This window comes from Cervus canadensis, chromosome 7, assembly GCF_019320065.1.
Source record: "Cervus canadensis isolate Bull #8, Minnesota chromosome 7, ASM1932006v1, whole genome shotgun sequence".
Lineage (NCBI taxonomy): Eukaryota > Metazoa > Chordata > Mammalia > Artiodactyla > Cervidae > Cervus > Cervus canadensis.
Window position 1 is genome coordinate 47,974,902 of NC_057392.1, and position 18,327 is coordinate 47,993,228.

Genomic DNA, 18,327 nt, shown 5'->3' on the forward strand with positions numbered 1-18,327 from the left:
TCCAAAAACCACCAGACAGGTCAAATTATAACAGTTCTTTGGAAAGGAAACTATTAAGATTTTACCACCATTTTGCTTTCTTTACTGGCTTAGGCCACCAGTTTTCACCATAAATTTTGGCTATTTTTCAAGTCTAACATGGTAATAGGGAGGCAGGGAAATTAAAACTGATAAAACTCAATAAAAACTCCACAAACCTCACTCTCAGGGAAATTCAGCATTTTTTTCCCCGCTCTTCTTGAGGAAATACTTCCTGAATTGCTGTCAGTCTTTGGTTAATTTCCAGAGTTCTAAAAAGTTTATTTTAACAATTCTGGCCACTTTTCTCATTGCTTTTATGGAGGACAGCATTTCTGTTGAAGTCTTTTGGGTCACTTTCCATGATTCTAAATTTTCAGTGCATATCAACTATGTTCTCGTCTATTCTTGGCATCATTGGAAATACTAGTAATACCTCCATTTACATCATAGTAGAAAATGTAGTGTTCAACATCTGTAATAAATCCTAATTTCAAAAGCTTCTGTCTTCAACAACATTAAATATATCAAAGGGAATTATTTTATAGAAATCATTACTTATTTTCTCACTTCCCAAATAACTTCTTTATACTTTTCTCAGTAATGTGGGTTATCATTAAGAACATTAATAACAAGGGCATAATAACACAGGAGCAGCAACATCAGTATCTCATGGAAACTTGTTAGATATACATATTTTCAGATCCTACCTAAGTCATACTGCATCAGAAACTTTGCGAATGGAATCCAGGAATTTGTTTTTTAATAAGGCCTTGGGGTGACCTACAGCAAATTGAAGATTGAAAATAGCTAAATTTTATGTAAAGAGGTACTTAAACAAGTGTCCCATAGTTTTTTAGTTTTTAGTATATTTTCTCATGTTTTTCTCTTTATCCTAATGTCTTTCCTATTTTTCTTAGGCTATTTCCCTACAGAAGTTAGTAACCATTCAAATTTTAAGATTACTGATGCGTACTGCCAAACAGAAAGCTGTATATAACTTATAGTAATATTAGGGCAAGCAAGTGGTTGGGACTGTTGAGACTTTTCAGTTTTACAACTGAGACTAGAGCGGTTTCCAGACCTGGGGCTTTCAGCACTAAAACTGGAAAAGTCCTGAGTGAAGCAGGCTGTGTTGGTTGGTCAGTCTAACATATTCTAGCTGTGTGTTAGTAACCCATATAAACAGTTCCACATGGAAATTTACAAAACATCTATTTTTGTTTTGAGTTTTTCACACTTAACTCTTAAGCCAACTGAGAATTTATTTTGACACAAGGTGTGAAGTGAGGCTCTAAGCTAATTTTATTCCACCAATAACTAGCTAGTTTGCCCAACATTTATTTCTTAAAAGATTCACTCCTTACCACTAATATGAACAACACTGTAAGTCATTTTTAAAGTTTGAATTACAGTAAAACTTATAAGCAATAAAATGTACAAATTTAAACAGTTCAGCTGGAAGGACTTTTGACAACTGTATAACTTTTCCACCTACCAACCAGAAATCTCCATTATGCCTCTTTATGGGAGTCAATACAATTACCAGCAACCACGTTCTGACTTATCAGTATAAATTACGTTGCCTGCTCATGGTTATCTTATAATCTTATAAAATTATCTTATAATAATTACGTTACTTAAAATACAGTATGTATTTTTGTGGTGCATTCTATTTTTACTCAACACAATGTTTTCTCGTGTCATCTGTGTTGCTTGAGTGTCATTATGAATAAGCTGTTATGAACATTCCTATTACAGTGTTTCTGTAAACATAAGATTTCTTAGGTAAAATGTGGGTGATAAGGTTAGATGTATGTTTAATTTCTTTAAGACTTCGTCAGAAGTTCTTGCAGCAGTTGTATAGTTTTACATATCTACCAGTAATGAATAAGAACTGCCCCACATTCTTGCCAATGCTTGCTGCCATCATTTTTTTTCCCTTCTAGTCATTCAACTGGATAAGATATAGGACTTCATTATGGCTTTAAAAACATTTTTATTTAGGTACAATTTACATTCAATAATCTTTTTTAGTTTACAGGTAAGAGTTTTGACAACTGTATATATTGTATAGCCACTGCCACAATCAAGATATAGAAAAGGGACATTGTTCCCAAATTCCTCTAAACCTGCTTATTCACTGTATTTTTGCATTGCCCTGATGCCTAATGTTAAGTACCGTTCCATGTGTTTATAGGCTATTTATACAACTTGTTTTGTAAAATATCTGTTTTAAGTCTTTTGCTTGTTTTAAAATTTACTCATCTTTCATTGCTTCTTTGTGGGAGATATTTATATATTCTGGATATGAGTTTTTTGTGTGATATATGTACTGAGCATATTTTTCTCCTACTGTATGGCTTGCCTACTTGGTTTCTTAAATACACCTTTTTTTTTTTTTAACACTTAGTGTTTAATACATCTTGTCCAAGAAACTGCAGTCTGCCTCAGGGTTGCAAAGATGTCCTCCTACTCTTGGTCCTGAGCAGTGCGAAGTATAGAATTGCTGAGGTTGGTTTTCACAGATCTTCATCTCAAGGTCCTGTCTTTATTGGCAGGTGCCTTGTACGTTGGGATGCTCTGTGTGACTCAGTAATAATTTTCTCTTAATTCTCTGTTGCTTCCAAACCTTTGGTTTAGAAGCGCCAAGTTCTTGGTGAAGACCCGTGAAAAAGAGAAGGGAGGTAGGTACAGACTTGCTCTGTGACTTCCTAGAATTTTTATCAGTTTCACCAGTCCACTGAGGCCATTACATGTTGGGTAAAGTTTTGGCTGATTTCTTCCTGTATCTGTCTAATCCTTCTCTCTCCCCCACCACTCTCTAAGGAGGAGCTGCCACTGTGTTCTCCATGAAGGGCTACTTACTGTCTGGAAGTCAATTTACTTAGGTCACTTTGAATCCTCAGTTCTTTGCTGAGTTTACAGTTTTTATAAACTTATCCAGATTGTTTTGGTTGTTATGATAAGAGTGATGGTCTCTTAAGGTGCTCAATATTATAACCATGTAACTAAGGTGTGTTTCTGCTTTAAAATCTGTTTCAATAATCATTATTCTGGGTTCAGTTCAGTTCAGTCACTCAGTCGTGTCTGACTCTTTGAGACCCCATGAATTGCAGCACACCAGGCCTCCCTGTCCATCACCAACTTCCGAGTTTACTCAAACTCATGTCCATCTAGTCGGTGATGCCATCCAGCCATCTCATCCTCTGTTGTCCCCTTCTCCTCCTGCCCCCAATCCCTCCCAGCATCAGGGTCTTTTCCACTGAGTCAATTCTTCGCATAACGTGGCCAAAGTACTAGAGTTTCAGCTTCAGCATCAGTCCTTCCAATGAACACCCAGGACTGATCTCCTTTAGGATGGACTGGGTGGATCTCCTTGCAGTCCAAGGGACTCTCAAGAGTCTTCTCCAACACCACAGTTCAAAAGCATCAATTTTACGGCGCTCAGCCTATTTTGGGTAGTATTATGCTATTTTAGTTGCTGTAGTCTGAAACATTTGAGAGCGATTTCCATTTACTTGCATTGCTTACTAATATATTTTCTACAATTGCAGTACCATTGCCAATTTGAAAACTCAAATTTCCAAGAGGTTCATTCAAGTATCAACTAGTTATACCAAGATCTGAGAACAACTAAAACAAAAAAGAGCTGTACTTCTTTTGTAAATGATCAGTCATCACCTTTCTGTCTTGGATTCAGTCTATCTTTAATTATAAAGGATCCTCAGAAGGATCTGTCTAAGTATGTGCAAGGAAGGATCATATGGCAAGAGGGACTGATCTGAAAATGGCAATAAAAGATCCAAATTTTGGAATGCTTTTCCTATCATGTTCTAGGCACATTTATTTTCGGCTTGAAGAGTATTTTCTGGTGTTTACTTTAAATTGAAGAAATGATTTAAAATAGTTATCAATATTGAATAGCACTGCTGACCTAGGATATAGGTTTTTTCCTATATCTCAGATCCTAAATTTTGGAAGTGTTACCTAAATTTTTAATTAAAACAAAATGGCACAGCATAATATTATGGATAAGGGGAGGTATTATTTGCTACTGTGAGCAAACTAAACTCTGTTCTTCAGTTTTCTCACTGGAAAAATAGTTATAAGGATGATGCTCCTGAGTCTACTACAAGCAATATATTTTTTTGAAGAATACCACTCCCCTGAAATTCAGGCAGCACTGAATACAAAGATATAAAGTATTATTGACATTAAGCTCACAATGCAAAATTTAGAACATAAGGAAACAAAGTATGTCATCATAAAGTAACATGCTTTAGATACCTAAACTTCAAAAACAGAACTATTATATTATTTACAGAATACAGACATATCTCATTTTATTGTGCTTTACATTACTGTATTCACAGGTACTGCACTTATTTTTAAACAAATTGGAAGTTTGTGTCAACCCTGCTTTCACCAAGTCTGTTGGTGCTATTTTTCCAATAGCATTTGCTCACTTTGTGTCACTTTTGTGTCACTGTCACATTCTAGTAGTTCTTGAAATACTTCAAACCCTCCACCAGCAAAAAGATTATGACTTTCTGCAGATCCAGATGATGATTAGCATCTTTTAGCAATAAAATAAAATTAAGGTATGGACACTGTTTTTTAGACATAATGCTAATCTAACAGACCTAACAGAAGCAGAAGATATTAAGAAGAGGTGGCAAGAATACACAGAAGAACTATACAAAAAGATCTTCATGACCCAGATAATCACGATGGTATGATCATTCACCTACAGCCAGACATCCTGGAATGCAAAGTCAAGGGTAGGAAGCATCACTACGAAAGCTAGTGGAGGTGATGGAATTACAGTTGAGCTATTTCAAATCCTAAAAAATGATGCTGTGAAAGTGCTGCACCCAATATACCAGCAAATTTGGAAAACTCAGTAGTGGCCACAGGACTGGAAAGGTCAGTTTTCATGCCAATCCCAAAGAAAGGCAATGCCAAAGAATGCTCAAACTACCACACAATCGCACTCATCTCACACGCTAGTAAAGTAATGCTCAAAATTCTCCAAGCCAGGCTTCAACAGTACATGAACCGTGAACTTCCAGATGTTCACAGTGGATTCAGAAAAGGCAGAGGAACCAGAGATCAAATTGCCAACATCCGTTGGATCATCAAAAAAGAGAAACAGAGAACAGAAAAACATCTGCTTCTGTTTATTGACTATGCCAAAGATTTTGACTGTGTGGATCAGAACAAACTATGGAAAATCGTTCAAGAGATGGGAATACCAGACCACCTGACCTGCCTCTTAAGAAATCTGTATGCAGGTCAAGAAGCAACAATTAGAACTGGACATGGAAAAACAGACTGGTTCCAAATAGAGAAAGGAGTACGTCAAGGCTGTATATTGTCACCCTGCTTATTTAACTTATATGCAGAGTACATCTTGAGAAATGCTTGACTGGATGAAGCACAAGCTGGAATCAAGATTGCAGGGAGAAATATCAATAACCTCAGATATGCAGATGACACCACCCTTAGGGCAGAAAGCAAAGAAGAACTAAAGAGCCTCTTGATGAAAGTGAAAGAAGAGAGTGAAAAACTTGGCTTACCAGAAAGATAAAGACCAATACCGTATACTAACGCATATATATGGAATTTAAAAAGATGGTTAACGATAACCCAATATGCAAAACAGAAAAAGAGACACAGATGTACAGAACAGACTTTGAGACTCTGTGGGAGAAGGCAAGGGTGGGATGTTCTGAGAGAATAGCATTGAAACAAGTATACTATCAAGGGTGAAACAGACCACCAGCCCAGGTTGGATGCATGAGACAAGTGCTCAGGGCTGGTGCACTGGGAAGACCCAGAGGGATGGGATGGGGAGGGAGGTGGGAGGGGGGATCGGGATGGGGAACACATGTAAATCCATGGCTGATTCATGTCAATGTATGGCAAAAACCACTATAATAATGTAAAGTAATTAGCCTCCAACTAATAAAAATAAATGAAAAAAATAAATAAAAAAAAAAGAAGAAAAAGTTGGCTTAAAGCTCAACGTTTAGAAAACTAAGATCATGGCATCTGGTCCCATCCCTTGATGGCAAATAGATGGGGAAACAGTGGGAACAGTGACAGACTTTATTTTTTTGGGCTCCAAAATCACTGCAGAGGGTGACTGCAGCCATGAAACTAAAAGACACTTGCTCCTTGGAAGAAAAGTTATGACCAACCTAGATAGCATATTAAAATGCAGAGACGTTACTTTGTCAACAAAGGTCCATCTAGTTAAAGCTATGGTTTTTCCAGTAGTCATGTATGGATGTGAGAGTTGGACCATAAAGAGACCTGACTGCCGAAGAATTGATACTTTTGAACTGTGGTGTTGGAGAAGACTCTTGAGAGTCCCTTGCACTATAAGTAGATCCAACCAGTCTATTCTAAGGGAAATCAGTCCTGAATATTCATTGGAAGGACTGATGCTGACGCTGAAACTCCTGTACTTTGGCCACCTGATGTGAAGAACCAACTCATTGGAAAAGACTCTGATGCTGGAAAAGATAGAAGGTGGGAGGAGAAGGGGATGACAGAGGATGAGATGGTTGGATGGCATCACCGACTCAAAGGACATGAGTTTGAGTAAACTCCAGGATTTGGTGAGGGACAGGCAGGCCTGGCGTGCTGCAGTCCAAGGGGTTGCAAAGAGTTGGACGTTACTGAGCCACTGAACTGAACTGAACAGACTACAATATAACATAATCATAAGTTTTATATGTATTGGGAAAACAAATATTTGTTTGACTTTCTTTACTGCAATATGCTTTATGGTGGTGGTCTGGAACTGAACCTGCAGTATCTTTGAGGTATGTCTGTATAAAATAAATTGGTTTAAAAGAAAAACCTAAAAGAACATAACATAACAAACGTTAAATAGTCAAGATTCTCCCAAAACCACCAAGGAAGATTTGAAAAAGAATTAGAACTTCCAGAAAGGAAATGATACTTTGAAATGAAAAAGTTAGTGTTGGCCTAAAGAGCTTATTAGACACAGATGAAGAAAATTTATGAACTAGAAAGCATATCTGACTGATAATTAACTAATGATAAAAAATTTCAACTCACCAGGAAGGAAAGCTGATTCTAAAGTTAGATGCATCTAATAGCATAGCTTCAAATATACAAGGAAAAAATTGCTGCCAGGAGAAACTGTTAGACCTACCTTCCATTCACATAAACTTTAAAAGTCTCTTTTAATAATAAAGCAACAACAGACTGAAGCATAAAGAAGATATGAACTATGCAAGTAACAAAGATGAGTTAACAGACATATAGAAAACCTTGCAGTCAACAAATAGAGAATGCATACTTTCTTCAAGTATATTCATAAAGACTGACATATTTTAAGTCAAGTTCCAAAAGAAAATCTATCATACAGAACATGTTCCCTGTCAACTCTGTAACTCTACAATTAAGCTGTAAAATGTTAGAAGATAGCCAAAATACCTCCCATATCTTTAGAATATACAAATTTTAATAATTAACAGGTCATAGTTAAAATGGTAAAAACATTATTTTGATTAACATATCCTACCGATATAATACGATCTCCTTTTCTGAGCTCTCCACTAAGATCGGCAGGTCCTCCAGCCAAAATAAAGGAGATAAATATTCCTTCTCCATCTTCACCTCCCACAATGTTGAAACCAAGGCCTGTTGAACCACGATGAAGAACAACTTTTCTAGGTTCCCTGAAAATGAAAAAAATATTGAATACCTTAAAATATATAAAGAACTTAACATTCTATCAATGAGAATTCCCCACTGATATATCATATTACCATACTATTAAGAAAATTAAATGAAATTTAAACGAGTTTTCTAAACTTGGGGGAAAAGAAATTCTTTCTAAGCCTAGAAATTAAAAGGAAAAATCCTAGTTTTATATAAAAGCTAAAAATCCTTTTGGCAAAATATAAAATTAAAATAAAAAGGTGAAAGCAATGTGAAAATTTTAAAAAATGATATAAAGAGCCCACTCAAAAAATAATACTCATGAAAAGTTGATTGTCTAAAAAGCAGTCACTCCATTTCTCACACGTTTCGATAAGTGGATATCCCTTTGTTTAGAGAAAGTAGGTCCCCTTTCCAGTCTCAAAGGGATAAACCATGAATGACCTATGCCAGTCACTGTATTTCCACTGTCCTTTGCTAACCTGAGGCTATGACCCTATTTTGGCCTCTGAGAAATAAAGGGAAATTTTATTGTCACTTTCCTAAGACAGACAGACCCTAACAAGGACAAAGGTCATTCTGTCACCACACAAATCACATTTGTTCCCCTCTTTATCCCAAATTACTCCCACACAAAATAATGAACTATAAAATCCCATTACTGGTTTGGACATATTACAATCATGAAGATAAAACCAACAGAATCCCAGAGACACCATGGACCTAGGGTTGCTACACATATGTTAGAAATGTCCATCTCTACATTTTTTATATAAAATAAGTATCTTTATTTCTTAAGTCACATCCCTCCAATTCATCTATCTCTGCTTTTCATCTATTTTTCTACATGCATCTCTTTTGCTCCCTCCAACTCACAATGTAAAATCTCTGAAATCGGGATGTATTTTACAACTAATAATGCTGCACATCTGTTGCCAGTTGTACATAACTGTGTGAGAACCATTTACATTTTCCAGTAAGACCATGAAAATTCCAACAATAGGCTATTTTAGATATGATGAATCACAGAATATCATTTGAGATTAGAATGTTTCATACAGGGTAAATATTGGAATTTCAGCATCAGTCCTTCCACTGAATATTCAGAACTGATTTCCTTTAGGATGGACTGGTTGGATCTCCTTGCAATCCAAGGGACTCTCAAGAGTCTTCTCCAACACCACAGTTCAAAAGCATCAATTCTTCGGTGCTCAGGTCTCTTTATGGTCCAACTCTCACATCCATACATGACTACTGGAAAAACCACAGCTTTGACTAGACAGACCTTTGTCAGCAAAGTAATGTCTCTGGTTTTTAATACGCTGTCTAGGTTTATAGCTTTTCTTCCAAGGAGCAAGTGTCTTTTAATTTCATGACTGCAATTACCATCTGCAATGATTCTGGAGCCCAAGAAAATAAAGTCTGTCACTGTTTCCATTGTTTTCCCATCTATTTGCCATGAAGTGATGGGACTGGATGCCATGATTTTCGTTTTTTGAATGTTGAATGTTAAGCCAACTTTTTTACCCTCCACTTTCAAGAGGCTCTTCAGTTCCTCTTTGTTTTCTGCCATAAGGGTGGTGTCATCTGCATATCTTGAGGTTACTAATATTTCTCCTGGCAATCTTGATTCTAGCTGGTGCTTCATCAGCCCAGCATTTCACATGATGTACTTTGCATGTTAAAGTTAAATAAGCAGAGTGACAATATAAAGCCTTGACATTCACCTTTCCCAATCTGGAACCAGTCCACTGTTCCATGTCTGGTTCTAACTGTTACTTCTTGACCTGCATACAGATTTCTCAAAAGGCAGTAAGGTGTTTTATATATATTTTACCATAATTTAAAAAATTTATAATGTAATACATGAAAAATCACGGAGTCATACATTTTAAATAGGTAAACAGTATGGTATGTAAATCATATCTTAATAAAGGTGTTAAAAAATGAACTTTAGAATCATTAACTGTATGCTGGGAATTCTTTTATTTTCCCTTTATATTGGTAATGTGATATAATCTCTGAATAAGTATTTAGGGTCAAATTGTGCAAAGCTCCTAATATGAAGTAAAGATTTCTGTACTTCATTATCTGGGCAAAGTAGTAGAAGTATCAAAAGAGGGTGATAAAACATAGCATTTTAGGAAGACATATTCAATAATCAACCACCTGATTTTAAAAAATATAGAAAATAGGGAGGCCTGTTGTGTAATACTACAAAGTTCAACACAATATTCTAGACAAGAGATATATAGTGAAAAAAGATGGGAACAGCAATGAAGATGCTAACATATTTTTAATTTGAAAAATATGCTGATTAAAGACTACATAAACCATTAACTACTTCCACTTTACTTCTATAAATAAACACTATTAGATAATAGCAACAAGAACACAACCATGATAGATCAGTATACTTGCACAGCCTAAATGTTAATAGCCCTGAAAATTCATATCAGAAACATATAATCATAGATGCTATTCTTTCTGATAATTTTCATTCTAAAACAATTACTGAGCACCTATTAAATTAAATCCTCAACATTGGTAACTCTTGAAAAAGAGGACAAAGACAAACACCTTCTGACATTTAAGAGATCACTGCCTAAAGTTGGTAGTCTGACTAATAAAGAATAATTATAAAGGTTCAAAAAAAAAAGTCAACAATAATAAAATTTAAAAAACATAGAATGACATTAACTGGCATCATTTACCATTAAATTCTATAAAGCTAATATGAAATATTTCCACGAAAGTTATACAGCAAACTGTTCATATATAATACATTACTAAGTTGAATATAATGAAAAAGACCTAAAATGTTTTTTCACTTTTTGTTTCCCACTTAGATAATTTTTTGGGGAATAAAAAGATAATCTGCAAACTTCAGTGAGTAATGTTAGTAATGTCAGACAAAAGTAATTTTAGGTGTCAGAATATCAAATATATATACCAACAAACAAAATTCTGAATATGAATCAAATGACTGCCATAATATTTTATGGTATATATTAGAAATGGACTATATGAAAAGTTAGTTTTAAATATTCATAAGTATACTTTTAACTTCATTTTTACCTAAACTAATTTCTAAGGATAATTTACTAATCCTTGGAAAAAGGAACATTAAAAAAAGTGGTGATTTGTAAAGTAAAATATTTTTATACTTATGGTCCTTTAATGAACCTTTCAAATAAAAAAATTAAGGTTTACATTTATTATCTGTTAATAAAATTATTTAGTCCTGAAAACTGTGACTATCCTACTTGGTTGATTATAACTCTGTCTAATGATTGGCTTTATGTAAGAATGATGACTACTCAATTCCTTACCTTGTAATTTCATCATCTCCAAGGACTGCTTTAGAAACAGGTGAATATCTGGCTGGTGATGCTGGTGTCTGGCCCAAGTAGGAAGGTGGGCTAACATGGTTATCGATAGGCTGAGAAGAAGCTTAAAAAAAAAAGTAAAAAATACTTGAAAATGGAAACACGCCATTCAGTACCATGTTTATAGATTATCAATGTCACAGTTAATTAATGTATAATTCATAGTTACTTATTTATATAACAGGATTTGGTAGAGAAAATGTATTTACTAGGTAAAAAAAATTAGAGAAGCTCAACTTTCCGGGTAAAAACTAGTTTAGACATTCAGATCGGCAAAGCAAACTTATTCCATTTGGTTTCTCTGACAAAACAACTAAAAAGGAGTTTTACAGTAACTGATTTGCCAAATGTAAATCCAGGAAATGTTATTCAAAAGACTGTCACAGGAAAGACTGAACTAAATCAATCTTAAGTATAACAATTTTATTTTTCTAAGAAGTTATCTTGCAGATTAACATTTTTAGAGAAGTATATTCAGCTGATCCCTGAACAACATGGGGGTGAGAAGCACTGACCCTCCAAGAGGTTGAAAATGCACATATGACTTTACAGCTGGGCCTCAATATTCATGGTTCTGCATCTACAGATTGAGCCAACCATTAAGATCTGTAGTATGCACTGAAAAAAATATCTATATATAAGTGGATCTGCATAGTACAAACCCACATTGTTCAACAATCAACTGGATATTCAAAATTTGATTGTGAGTAACAAAAACCAAAAGCTTAAAAATAAGTGCAAAAAGATTATGCTTGACAAAGTTTTAAAATAAATTAAGGGAGTTCACGCCGGAGCCGGGGCAGCAGCGTCGTGGTGAAACGAGGCCGCTGCGCGGAACTCTGAGGAAGGGCGACCCCAACAAGCCGCGAGGCAAGATGTCTCCGTACGCCTTCTCCGTGCAGACCTGCTGCGAGGAGCACAAGAAGCACCCCGACTCCTCAGTCAATTTCGCAGAGTTTTCCAAGAAATGTTCCGAGAGATGGAAGACCATGTCGACCAAGGAAAAGCCCAAGTTCGGAGACATGGCAAAAAGTGACAAAGCTTGCTACGACAGAGAGATGAAAAATTATGTCCCTCCTAAAGGTGACAAGGGAAAGAAAAAAGACCCCAACGCTCCGAAAGGGCCTCCATCTGCCTTCTTCCTGTTTTGCTCTGAATATTGCCCAAAGATCAAAAGCGAACACCCTGGCTTATCCATTGGGGATACTGCAAAAAAATTGGGTGAAATGTGGTCTGAGCAGTCAGCCAAAGATAAACAGCCGTATGAACAGAAAGCAGCTAAGCTAAAGGAGAAATACGAAAAGGGTACTGCTGCATACCGTGCCAAGGGCAAGAGTGAAGCGGGAAAAAAGGGCCCTGGCAGGCCGACAGGCTCCAAGAAGAAGAATGAACCACAAGATGAGGAGGAAGAAGAGGAGGAAGAAGATGAAGATGAGGAAGAGGAAGATGAGGAATAAATGGTTATCTTGTAATGATGTGTGTGGAGTGTGCGTGTGTGCTCAGGCAATTGTTTTGCTAAGAATGTGAATTCAAGTGCAGCTCAATATTAGCTTCAGTATAAAAACTGTACAGATTTTTGTATAGCTGATAAGATTCTTTGTAGAGAAAATACTTTTTTTAAAAATGCAAGTTGTGGCTTTTTGAGGGGCTACTACATACAGTTAGATTTTCAAGCTTCTGATGTTAAATGTTTCTAAATATGTAATGGTTTCTTTAATTTCTTGACTTGTGTATGGTAGCACAGCAAACTCATAGAAATTAGCATCAATAGCAAATTTTGGGTTTTCTAGAATGAGAATGTTGTGTTTTCTTTTTTTAAAAAAAATTTTGTAATAAAATTATATATATTAAAAAAATAAACAAAATAAATTAAGGGACTTCTGGCTTTCCAGCATGACTCTCATGAAAAAAGAACATACTAAAATGCAAAAACACAGTTTGAAGAGACAGGGCAAGCATAAGAACCAGACTCACATACAACAGTGATGCTGGAATGATCAGATCAAGATTTGAAACAAAAATGATTAATATGCTGATATGGATAAAGCAAACAGTATGTATAAATAAGGCAGTATGCAAGAACAGATGGGCAATATAAGTGGAGAGATGGAAATTCTAAGAAAGAAACAAAAAGAAATACTAGAGCTCAAAAACACTCTAATGGAAATGAATGATGTCTTTGATGAGCTACTAGTAGTTTGGACATGGCTGAAGAAAGAATTTCTGAGCTTGATATCTCAATGGCAACCTCTAAAACTGAAAAGCAAAGAGAAAAAATGACTGGGGTTGGTGGGCAGGGGGCAGGAATCAGAACAAAATATCCAAGAAAAGCGACAAAACTACAAAACTACAAAAACTACATATGTGTAATGGGAATATCAAAAGGAGAAGGAGAGAAAAGAACAGAAGCATTTGAAACAACAATGATGATAATTTCCCCAATAAATGTCAGACACCAAACCATAGACAAACCTAGGAAACTCAAGAGAACACTAAGCAGGATAAATGCAAATGCATATCGTTTTCAAACTACAGAAGAAAAAAGGAGGGGCAAAAAGCCCTAAAAGTAGTCACAGGGAATTAAAAGCCTTACCTTACTGGTAGAGACGCAAGGTAAGAATTACGTTTGACTTCTCCTTAGTAAGTCATTCAAGTAAGACAATGGAGTGAAATATTTAGTGTTAAGAGAAAAAGCCCACCTTGTATCCTGTGAAATTATCCCTCAAAAGTGAAGAAGACATAAACACTTCATTAAACAAAAACTGAGGGAATATTTATTGCTAGTGGATTTGGCTTTTGAAATGTTAAAAGAAGTTCTTTAGAGAAAAGGGAAGTTAGTAGGTCAGAAGTTCAGTTATACAGAAAGAAAGACCACTGAGGGAATAAGGCAAAATAAAACTAGTTTTTCTTATTCTTGATTGGTCTAACAAAAAACACTCTGTTCAAAATAACAGCAATGTTGTATTTGACTATGTTTGTTTATGCATATATATATTTTTGTGTATAAATCAAATGAATGTCAGCATGATACAAGGATACAAGAAACCAAAGTGATACAAGGGATGGAAGTGACGAATTAGGATTATTTTGTTATTATAAGAAAGTAACAGTAAAGCTGTACAGTGTTACCTCAAAGTGGAATTAGATTAGCATACATGAATATTGCAAACTCTAGGGCAACCACTAAAAAAAGTGAAAGAGAATATAACTAGTACACTAAGGAAGGAGAGAAAACAGAATCATATGAAAAGCTTAATTAAAGCCATTTTCCCCCCCTAAAAAAATGGTTGACAAATATAGGACCAAAAAACAGGGCAACAAATAGTAAAGAATAGCAAATATCAGAGACATTAATCCAACTATCTCAATAATCACTTTGAATATCAATGGCCTAAATACACCAATTTGAAGACAGGTATTGTCAGAGTGGATCAAAAAACCAAGACCCAAGTATATACTGTCTACAGTAAAGCCACTTTAAATATAAAGGTCTATATATATTAAAAGTAAAAGGATGGAGAAAGATATACCATGCTAACACTAATCAAAAGAAAGCAGAAGTAGCTATATTAATTTCCAACTAAGACGACTTCAAAGGAAGGAAAATTATCCAGGTTAAAGAAGGGCATTACTTAATGATAAGGTCGTTAGTTCTCCATGAAGACATACAATCTTTAACATCTAACAATAGGGTGTCAAACTATGTGAGGCCAAACTATGTGAGAAATCGATCAATCCATACCTCTTTATCAGAAATGAACAAATACAGCAGGCAGAAAATCAGGAAGGACATAGCTGAACCCAATAATATCACTAATCAATTGGATATCATGGACATCTATAGGCTACTTCATCCAACAACAGCAGAATATATATTTTTCTTAAGCTCCCATGTTAACATTCACCAAGACAGACCATGTCCTGTGCTATAAAACATATCTCAACAAATTAAAAAAAATAAAACTCATACAATGTTCATTCTTAGACCACCATGAAATTAAACTAGAAATCAATAAAAAATATGTGGAGACTAAATAACACATTCCTAGATACACTTAGGTCAAAGAAGCAATCTCCAGAGAAATTTAAAAAATGTTTTGAACTAAAAGAAAATGAAAACATAACTTATCGACATGTGGGATGCAGGAAAAGCAGTGCTTAGAGAGAAATCTACAGTATTATATGCATATATTAGAAAAAAAGAACAATCTTTCCTTAAATGAATCATCTTTGCTTCTACCTTATAAAACTAGAAAAAAGAGTAAATGAAATTCAGAGTAAGCAGAAGTAAAGAAATAAAGAATCTGAGCAGAAATCAATGAAATTTTAAAAACAAGAAATCAACAGAGAAAAAAATTAATAAAAATCAAAAGCTGGTTCTTTGAAAAGATCAATAAAATCAATAAGCCTCTAGCCAGGCTGAGAAAAAAAGAGAGAAGACAGAAATGAAAAAGCAGCTATCACTACAGATTCCATGATATTAAAAGAATAGTAAGTACTATGGAGAACTCTATGCCCAAAGATTTGGTAACCTAGACAAAATGGACCAGCTCCTTAAGGAGACAATCTGCCAAAACTCACAAAAAAGAAATATCAATCTGAACAAACCTATATCTATTAGAAAAACTAAATCAATAATTGATAATCTTCTGAAAAGAAAGCACCAGTCCCAAATGGGTTCAGTGATGAGTTCTGTAAAATATTAAAGAAATGAATTATACCAATTGTCTATAACCACTTCCAGGACACAGAAGCCAAGGGAATACTTCCTAACTCATTCTGTGAAGCCAGCATTATTCTAACAAAACCAGACAAAGAAATCTTAAGAGAAAAAACCCCATAGAACAACATCTCTCATGAACCTAAGTGGAAAAATCTGCAACAAAATGTTAGCAAATCAAATCCAACAATATATAAAAAAATTATATACCACAAGCATCTGGGATTTATCCCAGGTATGCAAGGTTGGTTCAATATTCAGAAAAAAATACATACGATCCATCACATGTGTGTGCATACATACTCGGTTGCTAAGTCATGTCCAACTCTTTGTGACCCCATGGACTACAGGCCTTCAGGATCCTCTGTCCACGGGATTTTCCAGGCAAGAATACAGAAGTGGATGGCCATTTCCTCTTTCAGGGGACCTTCCCAAACCAGTGATTTGTCTCCTGCACTAAGGTAATGCTTATTAAATCAATGTGATACTGCTGTACAACTATTAGAATGGCTAAAAAAACAGAACAATGGTAAAACCAAATGCTTGTGAGGATGTGGAGTAACAGAACTCTTATACATTGCTGGTGGGAAAGCAAAATGGCACAGCCACTTTGGAAGACAATTTGACTGTTTATTATAAAACTAAACAGTCTTATAACACGATCCAGCAATTGCACTCCTTGGTTATTTACCCAAGGAGTTAAAAATTCCTGCACATTACTATGCAAAAGGAGGCTTTTTTCTTTTCTTTCAAGTATCTATGCCTTCTTTAATTCAACAGGTTTATGGAAAACTTTAGCCTGTGTGATTTTAAAATATTTTTGAATTTTTAACTCAAATTTGGCAAAATCAGCAGAGGGCTGAATTATTTTTATTGTTTTTAAGGAGTTTGAAGTTTTTGGCTATAACTTTGGTATTTCAATTGGATATACATGATATATTCAATGCCATTTTGTATGTTTCAGGTAAAGTTGGAAATGTCATTAATCAAATTATATAGAATGTATTTTATGAAAAGTAAAATGTGATATATATATATTTTAAAATTTTTATGAGTACAGTTGATTTACAATGTTGTGTTAGTTTTAGGTATAAGAAGTTAAGATTTTAACTACATATTGTGTGATTCCAACTACATGACATTCTGAAAAAGGCAAAACTATGGAGGTAGTAAAATGATCAGAGGATGCCAGAGGTTAGAGGAGAGGGAGGGATGAATAGGCAGAGTACAGGATTTTTAGGGCAATGAAACCATGCTGCATGCTACTGATAGATGGTACATGTCATTATACATTTATCCAACTCTACAGAATGTACAACATCAAGAGGGAACCCTAGAGTATACTATGGGCTTTGGGTAATGATGTGGCAATGTAGGGTCATCAGTTGGAACTAATGTACCACTCTGGTGGGAGGTGTTAATAATATGAAAAGCTATGGAGGTGGGACACTTCTCGATCTTTGCTTAATTTTCCTGTGAACCTAAAACTGCTCTAAAATGTAAAGGGAAAAAAAGGACATGCCCTGACACCAGCTCAGATCTGTCAATTCAATTAATAATTATCCTTTTTAATGCACCCCCCCAAATGGTAACCTAGTAAAAGAAACAAAGAAAATAAGCAAAACTCCAGTAATAATTTCAATAATAATAAACATCAGTACAGTCCATCAGTTGTAATTCTAGTAAGAGCTAAGAACAGAAAATTATAAAGTTATTTCTGACCCAGGTAAGCAACACATTTCAGTTGTAACTTCCAAAAACACAATGCATTTGAATTATGTGATTATTGAAAAATGTAGAAAGCAATATTTAACTTTCTTGAGATACTAACTATGATAAAGGTACAAGGCATTTCAAAAATCTAGCTGAAATATTTATTACTTAACCACCAATCTCTCCTTTCATTACATTACTGTGTTCTATGCACAAAGCATTGTTCATACCTATCGGGAAACCAAAAATGCAAGGATCATTACTTCACATTACTATAGTGGCCAGATAGGTAACATTAAGAGCAAAGCAGCCTGAGTGAAAGACAGTAGGTAATGACTATAAATACGGTGTACTGAAAAGAATATATGCTCTATCAAAAGGAGATAGCGTCTATACATATGTATCTTTCTGTAATCATACAAAAAAGAAAAAGACTATGATATCTATTGATAGTATATGGTTTCGAAGTCTGCTGCATCTTTGATTTTATAAGCTTGCAGTCTCCATTAGCAGTTGTTTCCTGTCCAATTCATATATAAGATGCTATTTTGCATTTGAGCCAAAGGACTTTCTATCAATGGCTCTTCTGAAGACCAAAGTCTTTCCTGGGTGATATGTAAGAATATCTGTGATTTTCAATGGAACTGGCTTGATGGCCTAAAGCAACTGACATTCATGTGAACCATTATAATCACTGGCCTTTTAAAGTCCAGGTTTTACTGATTTCTGACTCAAATTTCTTTGTTGCATTAACAAGCTTGGCTGAAACAAATGAACAACAAC

At 35.0% G+C, this 18,327-nt stretch overlaps 1 protein-coding gene across 12 annotated transcripts in view; it reads right to left on the reverse strand.

Annotated features, from left to right (window-relative positions):
- Positions 1-18,327, reverse strand: part of DLG1 (discs large MAGUK scaffold protein 1) — a 261,150-nt gene that overhangs the window by 69,232 nt on the left and 173,591 nt on the right. For all 12 annotated transcript variants that reach the window (XM_043473294.1, XM_043473302.1, XM_043473301.1 and 9 more), the window contains 2 exons: positions 11,055-11,175; positions 7,583-7,739 (listed from right to left, as the gene is read on the reverse strand). In XM_043473294.1, coding sequence (XP_043329229.1) covers positions 7,583-7,739; positions 11,055-11,175 — 278 coding nt within the window. The remainder of the gene's footprint in view (positions 1-7,582; positions 7,740-11,054; positions 11,176-18,327) is intronic.